Below are 22684 nucleotides of genomic sequence, written 5' to 3'. Positions count from 1 at the left end.
GCAGGGCCTTTGAGATGCTGATTCCCCGCAGCACTCACTGACCTGACAAAATTAGAAATCAAATGTAACTTCCAACTGCTAAAGAGCGATGAGTCACTAGGCACAGTGACCTCTTCTTGGAAATGCAAACAGATGACTTAGAAATAAAAATCCGCCCGGCCGGCCGGTGTGGCTCAGTGGCTGAGCATCAATCTAATGAAACAGGAGGTCACCGTTCGATTCCCAGTCATGGCACATGCCCAAGTTGTGGGTTCAATCCCCGTAGGGGGCTTGCAAGAGGCAGCCGATCAATGGTTCTCTCTCCTCGTTGATGTTATTCTCTCTCTGCCCTCTCTCTCTCTCTCTCTCTCTCTCTCTCTCTCTCTCTCTCTCTCTCTCTCCCCCTCTCCTTTCCTCTCTGAAATCAATAAAATATATATTTAAAAATCAATAAAATGAAAATCCATCCACTGTCCCACTCGCTGCCTAAATCCTATTGTTAAACGGGGCGCCCTGTGCAATGCCAGCTTCCTCCCAGGGCCTCTCAGGGAGAGAGAGCTTCCGAGGGCTGCAGGTTCCCCCGACTTTGTGATTCCAGGGCAAACCTCTAAGGCAGCCGAAACACCTCCAGGTCTGGCAGGCAGGAAGGAAAGGAATGAAGGGAAGGGAGAGGAATTAAGATTTATGAGCACATGGGATGGTCTCATCACTGGCCCAGCACTTAACATACGTCATGTCGCACACAGGTGTTACTATTCCTGCTTTACAAGACTCAGAAAGAAGATTCAGGAAGGTCAAGAGAGTGGTTCGATGCCTCATGAATGGTGAGCACCAGAGCTTAGCAGCTCAGCTTCTAAACTTCCCACCAACGTGCTACAATCATTCTTTGAGATGATCTCCGATAGTCAGCATGCCTGGGGAGCCCTAGCCAGGTTGCTCAGTGGATAGGGCGCCGGCCTGCAGACTGAGGGTCCCGGGTTTGATACTGGTCAAGGGCACGTACCTCGGTGGCAGGCTCGATTGTGTGGGAGGCAACCAATGGATGTGTCCCTTTCACATCAACATTCCTTTCTCTCTGTCTCTCCGCCTCCCGTCCACTCGCTCTAAAAATCAATGGAAAAATATCCTCGGGTGAGGATTAACAAACAAACAAACAAAAAATATGTCCAGTGAATAAAGTATACATTTTGGCAGGTCCAACAGAGCATCCCCCAGTGAAAAATAAATTAAGAGGGAAAAGAGGCGCTCACGGGACCTGAACTCCGAAGCCCTGCTCTGAAACCCTCGCTCCATCGGCCCCTCACTTGTGAAAGCTTTTCTGGTAGAATTAGACCATCGATCCAAAAGGCCGGCCCAATCCTAGTGGTTATTCGTGATCAAGTCCAAGGTAACTGACCCTCCCCTTATTTCCCTTCCCAAGCCCATGGGATCCCACCTGAGCTACACTATGCTGCCACGGAGAAGAGAGGGAACCCAGCTGTCTGCACTGAAGGCAGGAAAGCGGGGTCGTCGAATCAGGCCGTGTGACTTCCTCGCAGAGGAACAACCCTCGCGGCGGCATCCGTGGGCCAGCGCACGGGCATAGTCTCTGGTGGTCTAAGCTCCATTCAGCAGACACTGCCCGACAGTAAAACCCGCTACCGAGCGCCCCAGGGTTTCATGGGAAAGGCCAAGGCCAAGCTCCCGCCACCCTCCGGCACCTGCCTGCCAAACAGCACAGGAAGTGCCGACCAGCTCTGCCCAGAGCAGCTGACAGTGTTACCCAGGCCCAGCTGGAAGCCCTGGCGGGCTGAGGCAGGAGCTCCAGGCGCGGCCTGGTGGGAAGTCCTACCCGAAAACAAAGACAGCCCGGCAGCCCAGCCAGCACTTGACATAAGTGGCTGTTTGGGGTTGGGGGAGGCAGCCGGGGCCAGGCTGTGAGCGCCATCCAGGGAAGCCGCTGTGGGTCTGGGAGCCTTGCCCGCTCCCCTGTTCCAGAGCTTCCCTATCATCACTACCAGCAGCTATCAGTCGATGGGCACCCAGAGTGGGCCAGGTTCCTACATCCTCCTCCTACTCATCTCTCCAACAACAGAACGACGAAGGAAGCAGTGTCCGCTGACACATGAGGCAGGAGGCTCAGGAGACGGATGAGCTTTCCAGCAGCATGGGGACAGGAGCCGCCGGGACTGGGTCTGGGGCCCAGGTCTCCTGCACCACCTTCCTTCCCCCCTAGCCCCTGGCAGAGGAGAGCTGAGCATCCACACAGGGACTCACTTCACAAAGCCATCGCAAGGGACGCACTGAATCCTGAAAGATGATCAACCGCTAGGGAGATGGGAACATTTGCAGGCCCACCAGGGATTCCTCAAGAACAACTGTATCCCGGCCGGTGTGGCTCCGTGGTTGAGCATCGACCCAGGAACCAAGAGGCCACTGGTTCCATTCCCAGTCAGAGCGCATGCCCAGGTTCTGGCTCGACCCCAGTGCAGGGTGTGCAGGAGGCAACTGATCGATGATGTTTCTTTCTCATCAGTGTTTCTGTCCCTCTCCCTTCTTCTCTCTCTCTAAAAATCAATAAAAATATATTTTTTTAATTATACAGGATCGGACACCAATGCCCAACAACATGTAAGTAAATGGCTTTTGGCAGGAAAGGCAAATCTTGAACAATGAAAGTAGGTCAAGGTCATCCTTACAGCTTTTTAAGAACAGTACATATGGTGTTTGGTCCAGCAAGACTCAGAGCTGGTGATTATTATTTTCATGTTAATAATATTGTAGAAATGTATTATTATGGGTCTATGTTATGAATATGTAATAATATTATGATGATGGAAATAATATAATAACAAACATTTATCTAAAACTACATGCCAGCCCTGACCGGTTTGGCTCAGTGGATAGAGCGTTGGCCTACGGACTCAAGGGTCCCGGGTTCGATTCCAGTCAAGGGCATGTACCTCGGTTGCGGGCACATCCCCAGTGGAGGATATGCAGGAGGCAGCTGATCAATGTTTCTCTCTCATCAATGTTTCTCTCTATCCCTCTCCCTTCCTCTCTGTAAAAAATCAATAAAAAATATTTTAAAAACAAGTAAATAAATAAATAAAACTACATGCCAGCCACTGTTCCAAGTGCCTGATGTCCATTAACTCATGTCATCCTCCAACACCCCAGGAGACAGGTGCTACAATTATCTCCTCTTAACAGATGAACACATGGAACTACAGAGAGGTTAAGTAACTTGTCCAAGGCCACCCCGCAAATAAACTGTGTGGCCAAAAGTCAAACCCAGGCAATCCAGCTCCAGACCCATACTCTTCGCCTCCACACCCGGCAGGACCCATGCCAGGTGCTCCGTACTGTTACCTGTGGTCGCATTCACTATTCATGACAAACAACTCCAGTCACATGAATTAAAGTCAAGGCTGTAAACTCCAGTCTTCCCTCCTTTGTTCCTCACACAGACACTTCATTTCTTTCTTTTTTTAAATCTTCACCTGAGGATATTTTTCCATTGCATTTTAGAGAGAGTAGAAGGGGGAGAGGGAGGAAGGAGGAGGCGGGGGGGGGGGGAGAAACACCAACATGAGAGAGACACATCAACTGGTTGCCTCCCGAACGCACTCCAAATGGGGGTGGGGAGCAAACCTGCAACCCAGGTACATGCCCTTGTCTGGAGAATCGACCCCGTAACCCTTTGGTGCATGGGCAACTCTCTAACCACTAAGCAATACCGGCCAGGGCCAGAACACTTCACTTCTGACACTTCAGGTCACCAAATCTGTGGGGTTCTCGCCTCACCAAGAAATTCTGTGACACCAGCTGGGCACCCTACAATGTAACTCAATTCTGACACCATCTACCCGGGGCCACATTTGATCCACAGGTTAAGGGCTCAGTCCCATGGGAGACTGCCCCCCACTTCAAATGCCAATCGCAAGTGGCAGGTCCCCAGGTTCCCACAACTTCTGTCCGACTTGGCTACAGATCGGAGGTTCCCATGACCTCCTCCCCCTTGGATTTGATATTTCCTGGAACAGCTCACAGCACTCAGGAGAGCACTCCTATGTACCGGTTTATTAGAGGATTTGATGAAGGATACAGATGAGCAGCCAAATGAACACGGCGAGATGGGGGGGAGGTTTGGAGCACAGGAGCTTCCGTCCTGGGGAGCTGGGGTGTGTCACCCTCATATGTGGATGCGTCCACCGACCTGGAAGCTCCCCAAACCCCACCCTTTGGGGGTTTCATGGAGACTCCATTTCCAGCCCTTCTCCCCTCTCTGGAGGAGGTGGGGGCAGGGGGACTGGCTGAAAATGTCAAGATTCTAATTCTGGCTCGGCCTGCCGGGTGACCAGCGCTCTTCTGTCCAGGAGCCATCAGGAGCCACCAGAACTGCTCCTCAGGACTCTGTCCATGGCTCCGCCCAGGTCTGTGGAGGCTGGGTGGCCACGCCGGGCACAGGAGCCCACGGAGAGCAGCAGGATGCCCGGGCACACTTTGCTCTTGCTCCCATCTGGCGTCAGGGGCCAGCGCGGATGTACAGGGTGGAAGGCCACCCGTTAACCCGCCCCAGAGTGACCCACTAACCCTCAGGGTCACACCACGACCCTCGCCCACTCCCACCAGAGCCAGCTCTGACACAGTGTGATTTCAGGTCACGGGAGCAGACCCTGGGCAAACACCCACAAGGTAACAGCCAGGCACTGTGTGTGGCACCTCGCTCGCCTGGCTGTGGTCCACCCAAGAGGAAAGGCTCACCAGCCTGTTACTCGGAGAAGGAAGTTGAGTCTCAGAGTCTTTGCAGGGCTCCAAAGCCCAGAGTCCCCCCCACAAATGCGAGCTCCCAGCTGGCATGCGCCCCACAGCTGTGCACTCCGATCGCTGGTTGACCGTCACGGCCCCTGGTGACGGCCTCACTCCTCAAGCTAAAGCCTCGTTGAACAAGTATTACGTATTAGTGTTCCTAATAACAAAAGGCATTTCAGAGTTAACAAAGCAGACTTCCCTGCGCTGCACTTGAGCCTGCCCAAGCTCTGTAACTGAGGGTCATGCCCCCTGCTTCACATATAAGGAAACTGAGGCTCAGAGAGGGGAAGTGACTAAGAGGCAGGATGGGGACTAGAAGGCAGAAGTGAATGTCAGAGCAAGGACCGTGACGTCTGACGACCCCTCGTGCCACACTCTGCTCCAGTCCTCGGAGAGATGTGAGGAGGACGGGGAGCCCAGGCAACTGGCACTGGCAGGTGGCTGCAGAATGTTTCACTTAGACCCTTATTCGGTTCTGTGCTCCCCACCGTCACCCCCACTCAGGTGTACAAGGCCCAGAGGTCTCGCCTCCACCCACACAGACAAGGCACTTGGCCGAGAGCACCAAGACCAGCCTGGGCTGAGCAAGTCCTCGGCCACATGCACCTGGGGCGCGCAAGTCCTCAGCCAGGGCCAGCCTCTGTGCCTGGGCTGGAGAGGGGGCTACACCCCCAGTGCCTGCAGCCAAGTCCCCCTGGCCTGGGCCACCTCCAACCCTGTCCACCCCGAACCCCTCTGGGAGGAGCAGCCACCAGCAGACCTCCCCTCTCAGCATGGGTTACCAGCTCCCCGCAGTCCAAGGGCGGGGCAGAGAACCCTCACCCCAGCCCCTGGGGCCCCTTCTTTTTCCTCCTCTGGGACCATCTCACAGAGAAGAACACGGCGGTAGGGGAGCCAGGGGCTGTTGCTACAGGAAACGCATCCCTCTGTTAGCAACACCTCTTCGGTACGGGCCTAGAATTTTCCACAACATCCTGGGCCAGGTTCGTTCTTGAAGGAAGCAGCTCTTTGCTCTACGCCACCAACTTCCCATCCTCCTGACCCCTGGAGGTCATCCCTGGGGGGAGACGGGAATGAGGGCCCTCCCTGAGCCCCACGTTCTCAGCTGTAAAAGGAGGCCCCCTCAGGTGGTAATCCACACATGAAACCTCTATGTTCATGTTGACCAATGTCACCCCAGTCAATTGAATACATAAAATTAAAGAGAAAAAAGACGTGCTTTGTGTTTTGTATTTCGGGCAGCCTCATGGAGAAAGCAAGAATCTACTGACCAACTTAATCCAAACCCAAACAGGCCCCCGAAGCCCAGAGGACAGGGACGCTCTGGAAACAATGGCGCACAGCTCCCACCCCCACCGGCCACTCACTTTGTGAAGCGCGTTACAACCAGTTTAGTTCGATGGTTTCCTGGGGAGGGAACTCCCAGACTTCGGAGGCTCCCTGCCAGCACTTTCTGGGTGTGGCACACATACAACCTCACAGTTGTGTTTCTAAGATCTCTGCACACAAGCCTGACCTCAGGGCCTGAGGACATGATGTAAAGATGCAAGGCCACGGGCCCTGGGACAGAGGGGGGCCCAGGACTGAGCAGGCAGCCCCCGTGGAGACAGGTTAGCAAACCCAGTCTCTTCAACCTGATCCTGCCAGCAGCACCTGCCCCACCGTTGGCAATGGCCCAGTCAGTGCTGGCTTAGCAGAAACTCCCCCATCTCTCTCCATGGAGTTGAGGGACAATCAGGGGCTCGGACAGAAATAAAGTCCACTGTGGGCGGCAGCACGGCCTGGGGCAAACCCTGGGCTGGGAGTCAGGGCAGCCAGGCTCGAACCCCACGCTGCTGTGACTTTCAGGAAATTCCTTCCTGTCCGGTCTTAGGAGTTTCTTCTCCTACACTGGGGTCATTTCGGCTCTTTTCAGAGTTGTGGTGAAAGGCGACCCAATGGGCTGAGTAAAGCACCCAGCTCAGCGCCTGCTCCACACCCTGAAGCTACCTTGACCTTGACCTTGACCTTGACCTGCAGCCAGGGCCTAGGCCATTCAGGAGCCAGTGCAGGGCCAGTCAGGCTTGCACGTCAGAGGGACCCCCCAGTGTTTCTCCACGGGGGGCCTGGGGGTGCTATTGGTGTTTAGGATAATTCCTCACTGTGGGGGGCCATCCCTTCCTCCCCCTGCCCCTGCAAAGCATTTAATTCCTCTGAGCACTATAGAGCCTGCCCCAGCGCCCCAGCGCCCCAGCCTGGTGACCACCGACGTGCCCGTATGATACACCCTGGGGGGTATCACCCCGCTGAGAGCTGCAGCTGAAGGCTCTCCCTGCCCCAGAAGTGATGCCTCCTCTTAGCCCAGACATGTCCACTCTCAGAGAGAAGTTTCTCCTTGACCTTGCCTCAGGGTGGGCCACACTCCCCTCCTGCGGCCCCCACTCTCCCATTGCCCTCCTAGGCCTCCCCTGGTCAGATGCTGAAGCTGCCAGAACCATCCTGTGAATTCCTTCAGTGACGTGCCTGACCAGGACTTGGCATAACAAACAGCCTAGACCGGGAAGTGATTCCTGATGACAAAGTGTCAGACGCCTGAGAAAGGGGGAGCTCGGGGGACCACCGGGGTCTCCCCAGGCTTCTTCTCTCGAATTGCAGGAGGGGGAGTGTCCTCCCACCCCTCCCTGCAGAAGCCGTGCAGCCAGCTGGGCCACAGGTGTGAGCAACAAGACACCTGTATGATCTCAGAGCAAGTCCTGGCCGCCAGGGCCCCGCACTGATGATGGGGGAGTGTGAGTCCTCGGCATTGGGAGAAATATTTGTAAAATATGTGACAGACAGCACTTGAAAGGTACATACACACAGCGCACAGACATAAGTACCTGTGTGTCTACATGCACATATTAATATATGTTAATCATAAAATTATTCTGTGATTAACATAGTAATTACATACTCTATATTAATATCTAGTCATAATTATGTAATTAACATATTGATTACTTGTGTAACTAATATCTAGTATATCCATTAAGAGTACTTGCAAATTAATAAATGGTAAACTTCCCAGAGGAAAAACAGGCCAAGAACATTAAAAAAGCAGTTTTACAACAGAAGTGAACGTGTGGCATTGAGATACGACCTTCCGCCTCGAAGACCAGCAGCTGGTTTTAAATTATAGTGTCCCATCCTCGTTAGAGCATGTGAATGACCTGATGGCTTGCTGGTGAGAGTGAGCGGGTATTTCCAGAGGGTAGTTACGCAATGTTTTAAAATCCCTAAAACTACACATAATCTGGGGCCAAGCAACTGCGCTTCTAGAAATCCTCCAGAGAGAAGGCCTGTTCCTGCTCCTTCTGATGGCACGATGCTACCCCGGCCCCTCTGGTGCCCTCCTGGTGATGGCTTTAGGGGGGAGAGGGGGACCCGGAGCCACTGGGGGCCCAGAGGACAGGAGACGGCTTTCCCCCTAATATTTCACTAACAGGTACATCCCTCCCTGCCTGCATTCATTCATTCTCTCTCTCTCTCTCTCTCTCTCTCTCTCTCTCTCTCTCTCTCTCTCTCTCTCCCTCCTTCCCTCCCTCCCTCTCAACTTGTGCAGAAACTCTCATCCAGTCTCTCTGTCTGGACCTATGTCCATGCCTGTCTCTCCCACCCTGTGCACCTCTCCCTCCGTCACTGTCCCCCATCTGCCACTCCTCTATGGGCGCCTGCCTGGCATCCGTTAGCCTCTGTATTTCTGACCTGGTGTCTTGTTTCCATTAATGTCTCTGTCCAGGTGCCTGTCAGTCTGTCTTTCCGGGTGTCCCTCTGTGTGTCTGTCTTAGCGCCTGTCGTGTCCACGTCTTTCTGTCGATGAGCTCCCTCTCGCTTTTACTATCTCCATCTCTCTGCCTCCATCCCAGTCTCTATCCCCTCCCGAGATGAGTTCCTAAAATCCCAGCGAGGAAACAGGCCTTTCGAGAGGTGTGCTTCTGACACAGCTTTGGAGGGGCTCCGAGTGGGGGGGGGGGCGCCGCGGGGACAACCCCACGCGCGACGCGGCCACGCGCGCGACTCCCCGGCCCTGTCGCCGCTCCCCCAGCTCCCGCCCGTCGAGCGCCTCGCAGCCGGCCTGCCCCCCCCCCCCCCCCCGCTCACTTGGACAGCACCCTCGCCCCCACCCGAAAGGGTCCTGGCCCAAGCCAAGTGGATGGGGGGGGGGGGGGGCGGAAAGTTCTCACCGATGGTGAAGCTGTAGCCATCGATGCTGAACGTGGCGCTCCGGCACTTCTTGAAGCCCTCCTTCTTGCTGCTGGCGTCCGTCATGGCTCGGCCGCCGGTGTGGCGGGACCCCCAGCGGCGGTGCACGCAGCCCGGCGCCCACTCCCCGCGCTCAGCCCGGTCCCCGCCCCCGGCCGCCGCGCTGTCCCCGCAGGTCCGGCGCCTCGGGCTGCAGCGAGCGAGCGCGAAGTCAGCTAATGCACTAGGCGCACCACGGAGTCAGCCAGCGCGGCAAGCGCCCCATCTCCAATGCCAACTTCCAGAAACCGGGGGCGCGGAGACGGGGAGGCGCGCACGGTGCGTGGGAGCCGAAATCCGCGTCTTCTCCACCCGCGTCTCGGGGAGCCGCTGCAACCCGCGCGCTGCAGGCGCGGCTGCGTTCTCTCTGGGCTTCGCCTGCCCCTCTCTGGAGGCTGGTGGGGTTTGGGGACCCAAGGGAAAGGCTCGGATTTGGCGTCGTGCTTCTAGATGTTTTCTCTGGCAGGCAGGAGCGCTCCCAGGAAGCACATCAGCAGATGGAAAAGCAAACAGCGGGGCCGGGCAGATGCTGCCGAAGTTTACTCCAAACAAGGAAGTCGGGAACGCCGCCACGCCCACTTCCTCCCGGCGCCTGTCCCCCAACCAGCCTGCGCCCCATTACTTCCCCACGGCCCTGGCCGGAGATGGTTATCAAGGTACCCACAGCTGCGGCCAACCGCCTTCACAGAGCCTCTGCCCTGCTCAGTGTACAGCCACGCTCTAGCTCAGTGGTTCTCACCCTTGGCTGCGCATTAGAATCACCTGGGAATCTTTTTAAAATCCTGATTTCTGGGCCTCATCCTCCGGAAATTCTGTTTCTTTGTTATGGGGTGGGGCCACAACATTAGTAACAAAGAAACAGAATTTCTGGAGGATGAGGCCCAGAAATCAGGATTTTAAAAAGATTCCCAGGTGATTCTAATGTGCAGCCAAGGTTGAGAACCACTGCTCTAGCTCATTCCAACGCTCCTCCCAGCTCTCTGCCGTTGGGTTTAGCCAAACGTGAGACTCCAGGTATTTGTGGAGGTGAGAGAGATTTTACCAACCCCACAGCTGACCCTGTTGTTACAAACGAGGAAACAGGCCAACAGGCCGAGAGAGGCGCTAGACTAAGGTCCTGCAGCTAGAAAGCGGCAGCGTGGCCACAGGCGTTTCCTTTTAGGACACCAGTCACTGGTCCTCCCAGCACCTGGAGTGACTGACGCAGGCAAGGTGTGCACAGGGGCCATCCTCCCCTCCCACCCGCAGGCCGTTACTAGGCGCTTACAACCGCATTGCTCTGTGTCCACCGCTGAAACCGGAGCCCAACCAGTCCCTTGGTGGTGTCCACCCCGTGTCACGTGGAATGACAGTGCCATCTTTGTTTAGGTGACTGTGGGACTACGATCAATTTAACCTCCTTTGTTGTGATGAAATTTGACACAATTAACAAACATTTGTCAATATCAAGGGAGTCAATTAGGTATATTCCTAACTGGCTCCAATTGAGTTTAGGGAGCAGTGGGTCCAGAATCCCACTAAAATTAGAAACCCTCTCCCAAGAAAGGCACATGTACATACATGTGTATACATGTACTGCGTTCTGCATAACATTTCAGGGGGCCCAGAACACTCTCAAGCCCGCTGGAACCCAGGTGAATGAATGTCTCCAGAATTGAATCTTCTTCAGTTGACCATATGTTTTTGGAGAAATAAGTATTTTTTAATGGCAGATGTACTTGGAATTTTAGTTACGAATTCTCTTAAGGAAGACCTGGAGCCACCCGCACATGGATAGCTTGCTTAGGTTGATGGCAAGATTAAGTGATCCTGAGGGGATGGGTGTCACGGGCTCCAGGGCACCTCAGCTCAGACCCTGCAGTGAGACTGGAAAAGGCTACAGCGTGGGAGCGTGCAGAGGGCTCCACGGACAGACAGACCTGAAATCTGGCTCCACCACTTGTCAGCTATGTGACCTTGAGCATAGACATCCCTGAGTCTTGCCTACAATGAGGCTGGAGAGGAAATGGGTGCAACCTAGGCCTGCACTGGGCATCCCGTTACTGCGATCGTCAGATGGCTCCCAATTCTGTAGACACTGTGAGAAATTATTCTCCGTGACAATAATCTATTCTAGTGCTTGTTCTCACCACTAATTTTATAAAAAAAATCCTTATCTATATTACGTACCACACTATGTATTTTTAATATAGTCACCACCAAGGGTCTCTTATGGTTCTCACGTCCCTGCGTCCCTCCCACTTCCCCAGACCTTTAGCAGAAGCGCCTGCCTGCTGTGCAGCGAGGAGCCTGAGTGCTGCGTGACAGCCTCTAGTAGATGACGGAGAAAAATATCCCAACGCAATGGAACTTTTTCCTGGAGGGAAATTAAAACTTGGTATGTAATCGCTCTAAGCAGAAGAGCTTTTTGAAATGTAATCTATAAAAATCAGAAGAAGGCTGGTAAAAATAACCTGCCTGCACAATTAGAACTGTTTTTAAACCGCTCCTCCCCAGACTCATTAGCTCTCTGCCCAGTTCTCGAGATTGCACACCTACAGAACCGCTCAGCGCGCTGCTTTGAGTGCGAGTCTTAAAGCAGCCTTCGCCGGGTGGGCTCTTCCACCAAACCGAGTGGCCGTGAAGGTCGGCCTTACATAAGCTAAGAGAGAACGGGTTCGAGACTGAGGCCAAAGGAAGCGTTGCTCCTTCAGAAATGCTCCTTCGAGAAGGCCTCTGAAATCAAACCACGACACCACGCAGATGTGTGGATCCTATGCTCACGTGGTCAGAGCAGGGCTCAGCAGGTCACAGCCAGCCTGTCACCTGTTTCTGTCACGTCTCTGAGCTAAAAATGGGCTTTACTATCCTAAAAAGTTAATGTATTTTTATTGGTTTGCGAGAGGAAGGGAGGAGTGAGAGATAGAAACATCAATGATGAGAGAGAATCATCGATCGGCTGCCTCCCACAGGCCTCCCACTGGGGATCGAGCCCACAACCCAGGAAATCGAACTGTGATCTCCTGGTTCATTGGTAGATGCTCAACCACTGAGCCACACTGGCTGGGCTGGGTTTTACATTTTTAAGAGTTTGGGGGGAAAACAAAAGAAGAACATGTTATGTGACATGTTGAAACTACATGAAATTCACATGTAGGTGTCCATAAGAAAAGCTTTATTAAAACATAGCTACACTCATGTATTTACATTTTGTCTATGGCTTTTAAACTAGAGCCGGGTTGAGTAGTTTGTGCCCGAGATGGTTTGGCCTGCAAAGCCAAAAATATTTACTACCTGACCCTGACAGAAAATGTTTGCTGACTCCTGGGTCACAGTAAACATCTTACACCTGTCTGGGCTTGGATAACTTTTCGTTTAGTTTATTCCCTTTAAAATAAGTTTGGAAAGGAATTGATCTTTTTTAACTACTGGAATGGATTCTAACCAGGAAGGCACACTAACAAATGTTTGTTGAAGGAAGACAGGAAAGAAACAATATACATATTAATAGCTTTATCCAGTCTTTAGCCAAGATTAATTATGTGGAGATTAATTTCTCCAGAGATGTAATGTATGACCCTGGCCTGGAATGTTCTTCCCCCTCAGCCCACCTGAGAGGACTCTGGTATTCCGTGCTTCCTGGAGAACAACAGGAAACACACACACACACACACACACTAATATTGATTAAATACCTACTATATGCCAAATTCCTATTAGTCTGCATAGCTAACCTCTGTAATAATATCCAGTCCAGTGGCCTGGCACCACAATACAGCCTTATTTCTTGCTCATTACAAAGCCCAATATAAACAGGAGGCTGGGTTTTGTTCTGTGGAGTTATTCAGGAACCCAGGCTCCTTCCATCTGGTTTCACCACCAGCCCTGTGGTCCCTTGTGTCCCCCAATGGCCACTCTGCATGTACCTGGGACAGAAGGGAGAGAGAAATGGGGGAGAACCACAAAGAAGAATGTTAGGGCCCAGTCCTGGAAGAAACACCTGTCCCTTCTCCCCAGTTCCATTGGCCAGAAGTGAGACATGGAGCCCCACCAAACCGCAAGAGGGGGTCTGGGAAGTGAACTTAGGAAAGAAAAGAGCGTTTGGTAAACACGGGTCCTTTGAAACCCTATCCTCTCCACTGTTTTGACCAAATTTGACCTCCAGGTCACCAGGTGCGGATGCGGTTTACATCCGTGTGCCCAGAGGGGAGGGAAAGCCTGCCCGGGATCAGAGTGTAACCTTCCTGTCTAAGACCAAGCACTCGGCAAAGCACCCTCGCCCACCACCATCATATAAAATAAAGCTCTGCCCTAGCCGGTTAGGTCAGTGGGTAGAGCGTCGGCCTGTGGGCTGAAGGGTCCCAGGTTCGATTCCAGTCAAGGGCACAGGCCCGGGTTGCAGGCTCAATCCCCAGAGAGGGCCGTGCAGGAGGCAGCTGATCAATGGCTCGCTCTCTCATCATTGATGTTTCTATCTCCCTCTCCCTCTCCCTTTCTCTCTGAAATCAATAAAAAAATTAAAATAAATAAAATAAAGCAGACATTCTCTCATGTGACATCCTCTTCAAATAATAAATAAATTTAAAATTTTAAAAATAAAAAAAATAAAGCTGTGCCCCAGGAAGAACACCTCTTGTTACAGAAGGTTCAAGGGAATCAACACTTTTAAAGTGTGTCATAGCTCTGCCTTCAGGAAGCAAATCAAAAGAATCATTTAGTAGCTGAAAATGACACTTTTGACATATGATTTTTTTCTTCCTGTAACTAGAAAACATAACTTGAAACACAGCAAGTCCAGACTGTTAAGAGGCAAGGGGGCGGCAGAGAGAAACTGGTGAATCGTCTTTCCCAGGCCACCAGGGATGCTCCGCGGGGACCTGGGGGACGGGGGACTCGGGTAAAAACAGAGCATCCAAGGCTACAATCTGCATGGCAACAGGTCCCAGACGGACACTCCGTTACAGGAAGAATGAGCACACACCTGCACTGGGACGGGGGACAGGGGGCTGAGGGGCCTAACATGGGCAGGGCAGCCATGGGCCAGGCCCTGGGCGGAGTGTCTTACACATGCGTCTGTCTCATGTCAAGCCCTCCAATAGACACCACAGAATGGAATCATGGAGCTATATTCCTTCCTGTGGGTCTGAAATCCCGGAGAAGGTACCTGCTGGTAGTGGCAACCTTGGCAACGGGATTATCAAGGACGCTGGGACCAATGAGAACAGACAGGCAACCCCACAGGGCCTTTCTGACTCCAGAGTGGATCCACCTATTTGGCAAAATGACTTGTAATAGATTCTCCTCCGTCTGTTGTCCATGGGCAGCTGGGTTCATCTAGGACTCCTTCCCGCTTAGTGATTCACCTCAAACAAAGACAGCAAACACACACCCACACAGATACACACAGCTAGCTACACACACACACACCACCTCCGTGTCCTGGAGGTGGGTGGGCTCTGCTATTGTTGATGATGGGTTCTGACAGGAGCTTTTAGACACGTCAGCCTGCTCAGTCAGGGAGGAGCGCTAACCATCCTCCCAGAGTCGGGGTAACATGGTCCGTCTCTCCCACTGATGGAGTGAAGGAAAATTCATAGCCATCGCCTGAACACTCCTGGCTCCTCTTTCCAGAAGGGACTTGATCCCTGCATCCAACCAGGACCTAACGGGAAAGTCCTGCTCCCACACCATCGGGATGTGACCCCGGATCTCTGGGTACTTTATAAAACACGAGGCGTGTCTGCCATCCAGATGGGCTGATGCCGGAACCAGATGACAGGCCCGTGTGGCTGGAGTCCTCCATGCCGGTCCCCAAGTTATAAAGGTCCCCGTGGTGGGAAAAGCAGCCCTAAATGAGCAGGATGACTGAAATCTCAGATTCACAAGCAAATCTTCCCAGATGTTGATTAAGACGCTGCCCAAAAATCTCTCCTGGAGGATCAGACAGGCACATTATCATGACAAAAGAAGGAGTCACAGTTGGCAGCAGGTGGGAGGATTAATGATTTCTTGCTGAAATGCTTTTGTCAGGTATTTAAATTACTAAAAGGCCTTCCCCCTGCCCCATTGTGATAAATTCTTGCACATACATTTGGCAACCAAGCTTTTTTTTTAAAATGTGTTTTTATTGACTTGAGAGAGAAACATACATGGACTGCCTCCTGCACACCCCCTATTGAGATGGAGCCCTCAACCCAGGCATGTGCCCTGATGGGGAATCGAACCAGTGACCCTTTAGTGCACAAGATGATGCCCAAACAACTGAGCCACACTGGCTGGGCTGGCAGCTGAGTTTTAACAAAGAGCCTCTGAAACCAGCAAAGGGCACTTGGGAGAACAGAGGCGATTTGGTTTCCTCTTCTCACGGGGGGACTCGGATAAATACAGAGATAGTCTCATGTGTAAGACACTCAGCCCAGTGCCTGGCCCATGGCGGCCCCGCCCATGTTAGACCCCTCAACCCCTCTGGGCTTAATTCATTCTCCCTCTGACTTACAAGTTACCCTTTAGGCCACAGAGCGACGTCGCTGACACACGGCCTGCGCTCAGCAACCACCATGGGACTGACTCAGAGCGTGTGACGACAGAAGCAAAACACAAGAAGAACTGAACCGCTGCAGGACGGAAATAACAGTGGGAAAGGGTAAACATGAGGGTTGAAGTCACTGATTAAATCGAAAGGAGTAGGAGAAAAATCACAGGGTCCTTCTGGGAGTTTTCTTCATTTTTAACTCATGTTTGTCAAGTTCCCCACTGCAGACCCTGCCAGGCCCTTTCACCTACGGAACGGTCCTAGCCCGCACAGCAATGCGTGTCCCACAGAGGGAACTGCGGCTGGCTACGCAAGGGGGCGTGAGGTCTCATTGGGGGCATCGGACACCTCGCCAGGCCTCCACCATGCTCACCAGGCCTCCCTCCACCAGGCTCGGCTGCCTCTCCTCATCTCCTGAAAGGGTCAAGTTTCCGGCACCCACTCTCACTGTTCCAACCTCTTTGTAAATCAAGTCCATGGGAATCCACAAGCAGGGGAAGCGTGCTCGTCAGAGCCCACGGGTGGGCCCTGTTTCTTTCCCATCCCCCCCTGGAAGACAGAACTGTGCCCCTCACATGTACTGCCCTTGACCTGCCCTTGAAGTTTCCATCCCTGGGAAGGGAGCCCCAAGCCTCTCCCTACCCCACCCTCCCAAGGATCTTGTGGGCTTGGCTCCCATCCACGCAACGACCCCCTTGGGCTCCCTGCTGCACAAAGGGAGACCAGAAAACCTGCGCCGTGAAGATGGCTCACCTGAAGTCAGCGCCCTTAGACCACTACAGACCTGCCTCCCTGGCTCAGAGGGACCCTCAGAACCTCTCAACAGACACTGTCCTGGGAAGATGGGAAGAGATGCAGCCGTCTCGAAGGAGTAGGAGGGACAAGAGGAAGGAGAAAATGCCAAGAGTGCCTAGAGGCCCGGCGTCAGAGGCCACAGTCCGCTGCTGGGGCCAGGCCCGGGGCCGCTGTCCCTGCCTGCAGGCTGCTCACAGTGATCAGATGCTCATCTAACCCGGCTAACAGACAGGAGGTGGGAGGCGCCCAGCATGGAGGCCAGCAGGCCAGCCCACAGTTTCCTGCAGGAGATGATAGTAACACTAGTCTCTTTTTGAGATAAGAGTGATAAAAAGGCATGAGCAAAACTGACTGGTGGTTGGTTGTTTTCTTTATTGTGCCTGTCACTTTCACCCTCACCATACTCACATCACTTTCATCCCACGCATGCTCATGCGAACAGCAGCTAGGGCCAAATCCTGGCGCTGCCCTTACTGGCTGCCTGGCCCTGGGCCCCGCCCCAGTTGCCTCCTGTGGCTGTGTGAGGTCTAGATGACTAATCCACGACCAGGGTGTGCTCAGAGCAGGGCCCAGCAGGGAGGCAGGTAGTAACCACTCGGTAACACCAGCTGCTGCCATGACTGTTCAGGCCTCGTGCGCTGCAGTGCAGCTTTGATGCAGGGAGCTGTGCTGGGGGGGATCACAGGTAAAGGGGTGGGTCAGAGGGGACCAGCTCAGCCAGGCCAGTCAGTGTGGTTCCGGCAGTGGGACTTCTGACTGTCCGAATTACCCCAACGCGTCACAACCCTCTGTAACAGTGGTTCTCAACCTTCTGGCCCTTTAAATACAGCTCCTCATGTTGTGACCCAACCATAAAATTATTTTCGTTGCTATTTCATAACTGTAATGTTGCTACTGTTATGAATCGTAATGTAAATATCTGATATGCGGGATGGTCTTAGGCGACCCCTGTGAAAGAGTCGTTCGACCGCCAAAGGGGTCGCAACTCACAGGTTGAGAACCGCTGCTCTGTACGGTTGTTTAAAACCCTGAACTCTTAGAAGAGAGTTCCTCTAAAGCCCTAATGGCTCCCGTGCCCCTGTCACATAAACAAGGAGGGAAGTGCCACTGAGAGGCCATGTGACGGAGCTGAGGACACCTGGGGTTCACGTGGGAAAACGTAGAATCCTCTTCCAAGTGTGATAAAACCCCTCCATCCTCCAGAGCCTCCAGGGTCCCTATGTCCCACAGTCCCAAACTGCCCCAGCCCACAGCACCAGGAACCGCCCAGACAAAGGCCCCAGGTGCTATCCACCCAGCTGTGCTTACCCCCAGCACCGCCAGGGGGTGCCCGTGTGCTGGCAGGCCTCCACAGGCCCTTCTTCCCATGCCAGGTGGTCTCTTCTGACCAGGACCCACCCCTAGTCTGCAGAAGGGACCAGGCGGGAGGACAGTGAGCGCAGTAGCAGGCGTTAAGACAAGAAATCATGAAACAATTATCGGCGAGGACATTGAGATGGATCACATCTGCCGATTATTTCACCACAGAGACAGTGCCGAATCCTGCAGCGAGGCTGCTGTGGAACTGGAAATGCTTGGGAAACTCCCGAAAGACAAGGCTGGTCCAGGGCGGAGGGCTCGGGACTGAGGCTCAGAGGCGCCAGACTCAAATCCCAGCTCCACTAGAGCTGGAAGAGCGTTAGCACCCTGCGTCTTGGCGTTTCCATCATTTCAGTGGAACTCATAGTGCTGGTCTGCTGTGCTTCCTTAAGCTGCGGCAGGAGCAGGGGAAAGAAGGGTTTAGAGGATTTCAAACCAAGTGGGCCGCACACAGTGGGGCTTACCTTGCTCTCCTGCGCCCTCCAGTTTCTCTACAGTTTCCCCCGGGCTGTCCATCCCCTCTGCAGCCTCCATCCTCCTGCCTCCAGCCTCTGTCAGCAAAGAAAAGACACATGGCCGGTCAGACACCTGCAGATCAGCAGGGGAGCACCCTGGGGTGTCGGATGCAGCTGACTAGTCCCTGTCTTGACTGTTGACGTGGGCTGGTCCTGCATTCCTACACCCAGCTCCCTCCTGGCTGGCCTTCTGCCTGCCCCCTGCCCCTCAAACATCAGTGTTCCCCAGGGCTCAGGTACAGGCCCCTTTTCTTACTCAATGGCCCCTGTCCCCTTGGGTGCTGCCGAATCCTCTCCAGCAGCACATGAAGGGACAGAGCCATCTGGGCCATGGGCAGGCCATCACTGGAAAAGGGACCAGCTCAAAAGGGGAAGGAGCTGCCTCCAGCCCCCTGGAATGATCCCAGTGGCAAACATTCCTGGTCCAGAGGAGGCGGGAAGAGACAGGTGTCGACCTCTGCTAGAGAATGCCACCTGCCACACTCTGTGAGTCGTTAAGGTGACTCCCATTTTCAAGTGGAAACATAAACTCGGAGAGGTTAAGTACTATGCACCAGGTCACGAAGCTCATAAGTGGCGGAGTCAGGATTTGAACACAGGTCCTCAACAGGCCTAACGCACTTTCATCCTTCCCACAGCCACCTCTCTGGGTATGAAGGATATGGTTGTTGTTTTTTATTGATTTTGAGAGAAAGAAAGACAGAGAGAGAGAGAGAGAGAGAGAGAGAGAGAGAGAGAGAGAGAGAGAGAGAGAAAGAAACATTGATGTGAAAGAGAAACATGGATCAGTTGTGTCCCATACACACTCCAATCAGGGACCAAACCTGCAACCTGGGCATGTGCCCTGACCAGTAATCAAACGCACAACCTTTTGGCGTATGGGATGATGCTCCAACCATCTGAGCCACCAAGCCAAGGCGAGAAACGGAATTTTGATGGCAGGTCTGTTACTAACTTGAGATGAAATCAGCTCAGTGCTAATTATTTTTACATTCAATTTCTCCACCTACCAAGTGGCCTAACTTTTAGAGAGCGGGGTTCTTTCTACGAAAACCTGCTGAAGCAGCCATTAACCTTCCTCTCCTATCCACACTCTCCCAGCCCTTCACACCCTATTTCAAATCCCATCTGTTGTCAAACACCCTCACTCCTGCTCGCAAGGATCGGCCCCTTCTCTACCTCCATTTGCACTTTTGCTCATGTAATTAGCCCTTCATGTGCATATTGAATGGATTAAATATGTACCACAATGGGTTAAACATGTTCCAGGCAATACGGTGGCGACTGACGACAAAATAAATACTAACAAGAGCTGAACTCACCGAGTGCTTCCTCGGGGCAGGTGGTGCTGTCGGTGCGTCTGTGCGTGCGCTAAGCTGTTTCACCCTGCACTCTGTGAGAAATGTCCTACTATTTCCCCATGCTACACACGAGGCAAACTGAGTCACTCAGTAACTTGCTCAGGGTTACTCGGACCATAAGTGATGGAACCAGAATTCTGACCCAGACAGCCTGGCTCCAGCGCCTGGCAATGAATCACCACTCGGCTGCTGTCTCTCCTGGCTCACATTCAAGGAGCTCATCATTGAATAAGAGACAGACATGGGACCAGAGGATGACAGAAGTGTGATATGATCAAGCTGGCTGAGGGTGGGCGGCCGACACAGACTGAGAGTTTAGTGGGCATCTGTCAGGAGGGGGGATATATTCCAGGCATTTCTGACAGTTTAGTAATCAACACTATACCTACTAGCTCTACCATAACCTAAATCAATGAGTAGGGTTATGCTATACTCTAAAAAATTGCTTTGCCTGGCCTTGTAAAGAGTGTCATGCTTGCCCTGACTGGTTTGGCTCAGTGGATAGAGCGTCAGCCTGCGGACTCAAGGGTCCTGGGTTCGATTCCGGTCAGGGGCGTGTACCTTGGTTGCGGGCACATCCCCAGTGGGGGGTGTGCAGGAGGCAGCTGATCGATGTTTCTCTCTCATCAATGTTCTGACTCTCTATCCCTCTCCCTTCCTCTCTGTAAAAAATCAATAAAAAAAAAAAAAAAAAGAGTGTCATGCTTGTAAACCAGTTCTCTGGGGCAGAAATGGCCATGGCGGGAAGGGAGAGAAGAGCCTTGATTTGCATTTGCAGATTTCCTTTGCCAACTCCTGTGGTGTAAATACTCCCGTCCCGCAGCTGTCAGGTACCAGCCAGACATCACTTCAGGAGGCTCTAAAAGAGAATGAGGTGTCCTGAAAACCAACTGGAGAAGGAAAGAGTGGTCAGCTGAGTCCAACCCCTACGACAGGTCAAGTAAAGAGAGGACTAATAATTGATTATTGGGTTTAGCAACATACAAGTCATTGGTTACCTTCACTGGAGCAGTTTTGGGGAGGATGGACACAAAACCTTTATTTGCGTGGGTTTAAAAGAAAATGGGCGAGAGGAATTAGACAGTGGAGGGAATGTTTGGAGGTGTTTTCTGCCCATAGAGACAGAGCAATGGGGTGCTGGCTGGTGGGGACAAGGCATCGAGAGAACACTCTTTAAGGTAGCAGAAATAACAGCATGTTTACATGCTGATGGGGATAATACAGCCTCGAGGGAGAAATGAATGACGCAGAGAATTACCGGAGAGATGTCCCTGACAATAGGGGTTGGGATCTAGCACAAAAGCACCACAAATAGCACCGCAATCCACCTGGTAACATTGACAGAACACCCAGGTGTCACCCTTCTTCTCTATTTACCTAACCTCTCCCACCCACAACTCTCACACACACACACACACACCTGCCCCATCAATAATCTCCATTGGCTATACTGCCAAAATCTAACCACTTCTGGCTGCTTGAATAATAGATTATTGGGTTTAGCAACATACAAGTCATTGGTTACCTTCACTAGAGCAGTTTCGGGGAGGGTGGAGGCACTGCTATCATCCTGACCTGAGTCGATTTTATTTCTCTGGGGGTACGCAATAGTCTCCCACCTTCCTTTGTTAAGGGAGACTCTGATTGAAGTATAGCATGCACACAGAAAAGTACCCAAATATTAGGGACACAGCTTGACCACTTTCCACAAAGTGGACACACCTGTGTCACGGTACCCACCACCAGGATCAGGTAATGGGACCTTCCGGGCCTCCCCAGCAGCCTCTCCCATGCTCCTTCCCAGGCGCTTGCCACCCTCCCACAGTCTGGACTTCTATCAACATTGATTCGTGTTGTCTGTTTTTAAACGTACGCAAATGGACTCATACAGGGTAGCTTTTTTTGTTTCTTGTTGATTTCACTCAAAATTATATTCATGAGTTTACCCATGCTGTTTGCATGCGGAAATAGTTCATCCTTTCTCTTCGCTCTGTAGTATTCCTTGGGACGAATACGCCCTGAATTATTTGTCCATTCCACGGGTAATAAGGATCTGGATGGCGTTTTGAGGCTGTTGGGAACAGTCTGTCATGAACCTTCCCTCCGCGTCCGTGGGTGCACACGTGTAGGCATTTCTGCTCAGCGTGTCCTCGGGAGTGGAATTGCCAGTGCATCCGTGTTGTGTGCAAACATCCAGCCTTAGTAGATACAGCCAAATGGCTTTCCAAATGGTTATGTCCTCTCACATGCATCGCAGCAGAGAGATTCCCGTGGCTCGCATCCCTGCCAACACTTGATATTATGCTTTCTTCATGTTAGCCATTCTAGCGGTGTATGGTGCTGTCTCATCGTGGTTCTAGTTAAAGAGCCTTTTAATTAGTCTCCCAGCTTCCACGTCTGCCTCCCTCCAACCTTCTCTCCAAATTAAAACCAGAAAAATGTCTTTCAGACACGAATCAGCACATCCCATTCCCCTTCTTATAGCACGCCAGCGGCTCCCACTGCACCAGGCATGCACCCGATCACAGCCACAGCCCTGCACGACCTGGCTTCTACCCACCTGTCCACCCGCACCTCACAGCAAGCCACTCCCGCCCCTCCCTCAGCCCCAGCACGCCAGCCTCCTCTCCTTGAACAAGCAAGCCCAGCCACAACCCCATTCCCCAGCCCCCACCCAACCTCTTGCCTGCCTAAGGCTATGAATCCTCCAGGTACCCCACCCAACCTCTTGCCTGCCTAAGGCTATGAATCCTCCAGGTACCCCACCCAACCTCTTGCCTGCCTAAGGCTATGAATCCTCCAGGTACCCCACCCAACCTCTTGCCTGCCTAAGGCTATGAATCCTCCAGGTACACATCCCCTCCGTGGGTGAGAACTCTTATCTGGCCCCCCACCCCCGCTCCGTCAAGTTAATTTCCTACCTATCTGCACACATCTTATTTCTTTCTTTACTTGCTCACATCCTACCTTCTCCACTAGCTTATGAGATCCTTGAGGGCAAGGACATGACTCTCTTGGTCTCCACACATACCCAGTACCTGGCACATCCAAGAAGCTCAACAAAGTTTTACCAGTGATTGACTTAATGAATAGTACCCTTGTCTGGGGAG

General features: G+C 52.7%; 1 protein-coding gene across 6 annotated transcripts in view; it reads right to left on the bottom strand.

Moving 5' to 3' along the window:
- The window catches only part of PDE1C (phosphodiesterase 1C), a 321836-nt gene extending 303605 nt beyond the window's left edge, over positions 1 to 18231 (bottom strand). For 3 of the 6 annotated variants that reach the window (XM_036327691.1, XM_036327688.1, XM_036327690.1), the window contains exon 1: positions 8976 to 9566. In XM_036327691.1, coding sequence (XP_036183584.1) covers positions 8976 to 9060 — 85 coding nt within the window. In that variant the 5' untranslated portion in view covers positions 9061 to 9566. Of the gene's footprint in view, positions 1 to 8975; positions 9568 to 18162 lie in introns of those variants that run through there. The other 3 variants (XM_036327684.1, XM_036327687.1, XM_036327686.1) reach the window with 2 other exon arrangements.
- Between the last annotated feature and the right edge of the window lie 4453 nt (positions 18232 to 22684).

Source organism: Myotis myotis, unplaced genomic scaffold (genome assembly GCF_014108235.1).
Source record: "Myotis myotis isolate mMyoMyo1 unplaced genomic scaffold, mMyoMyo1.p scaffold_m19_p_11, whole genome shotgun sequence".
NCBI classification, from domain to species: Eukaryota; Metazoa; Chordata; class Mammalia; order Chiroptera; family Vespertilionidae; genus Myotis; species Myotis myotis.
The sequence above is the reverse complement of the archived record's forward strand: the minus strand, read 5'-3'. Positions and strand labels throughout refer to the sequence as shown.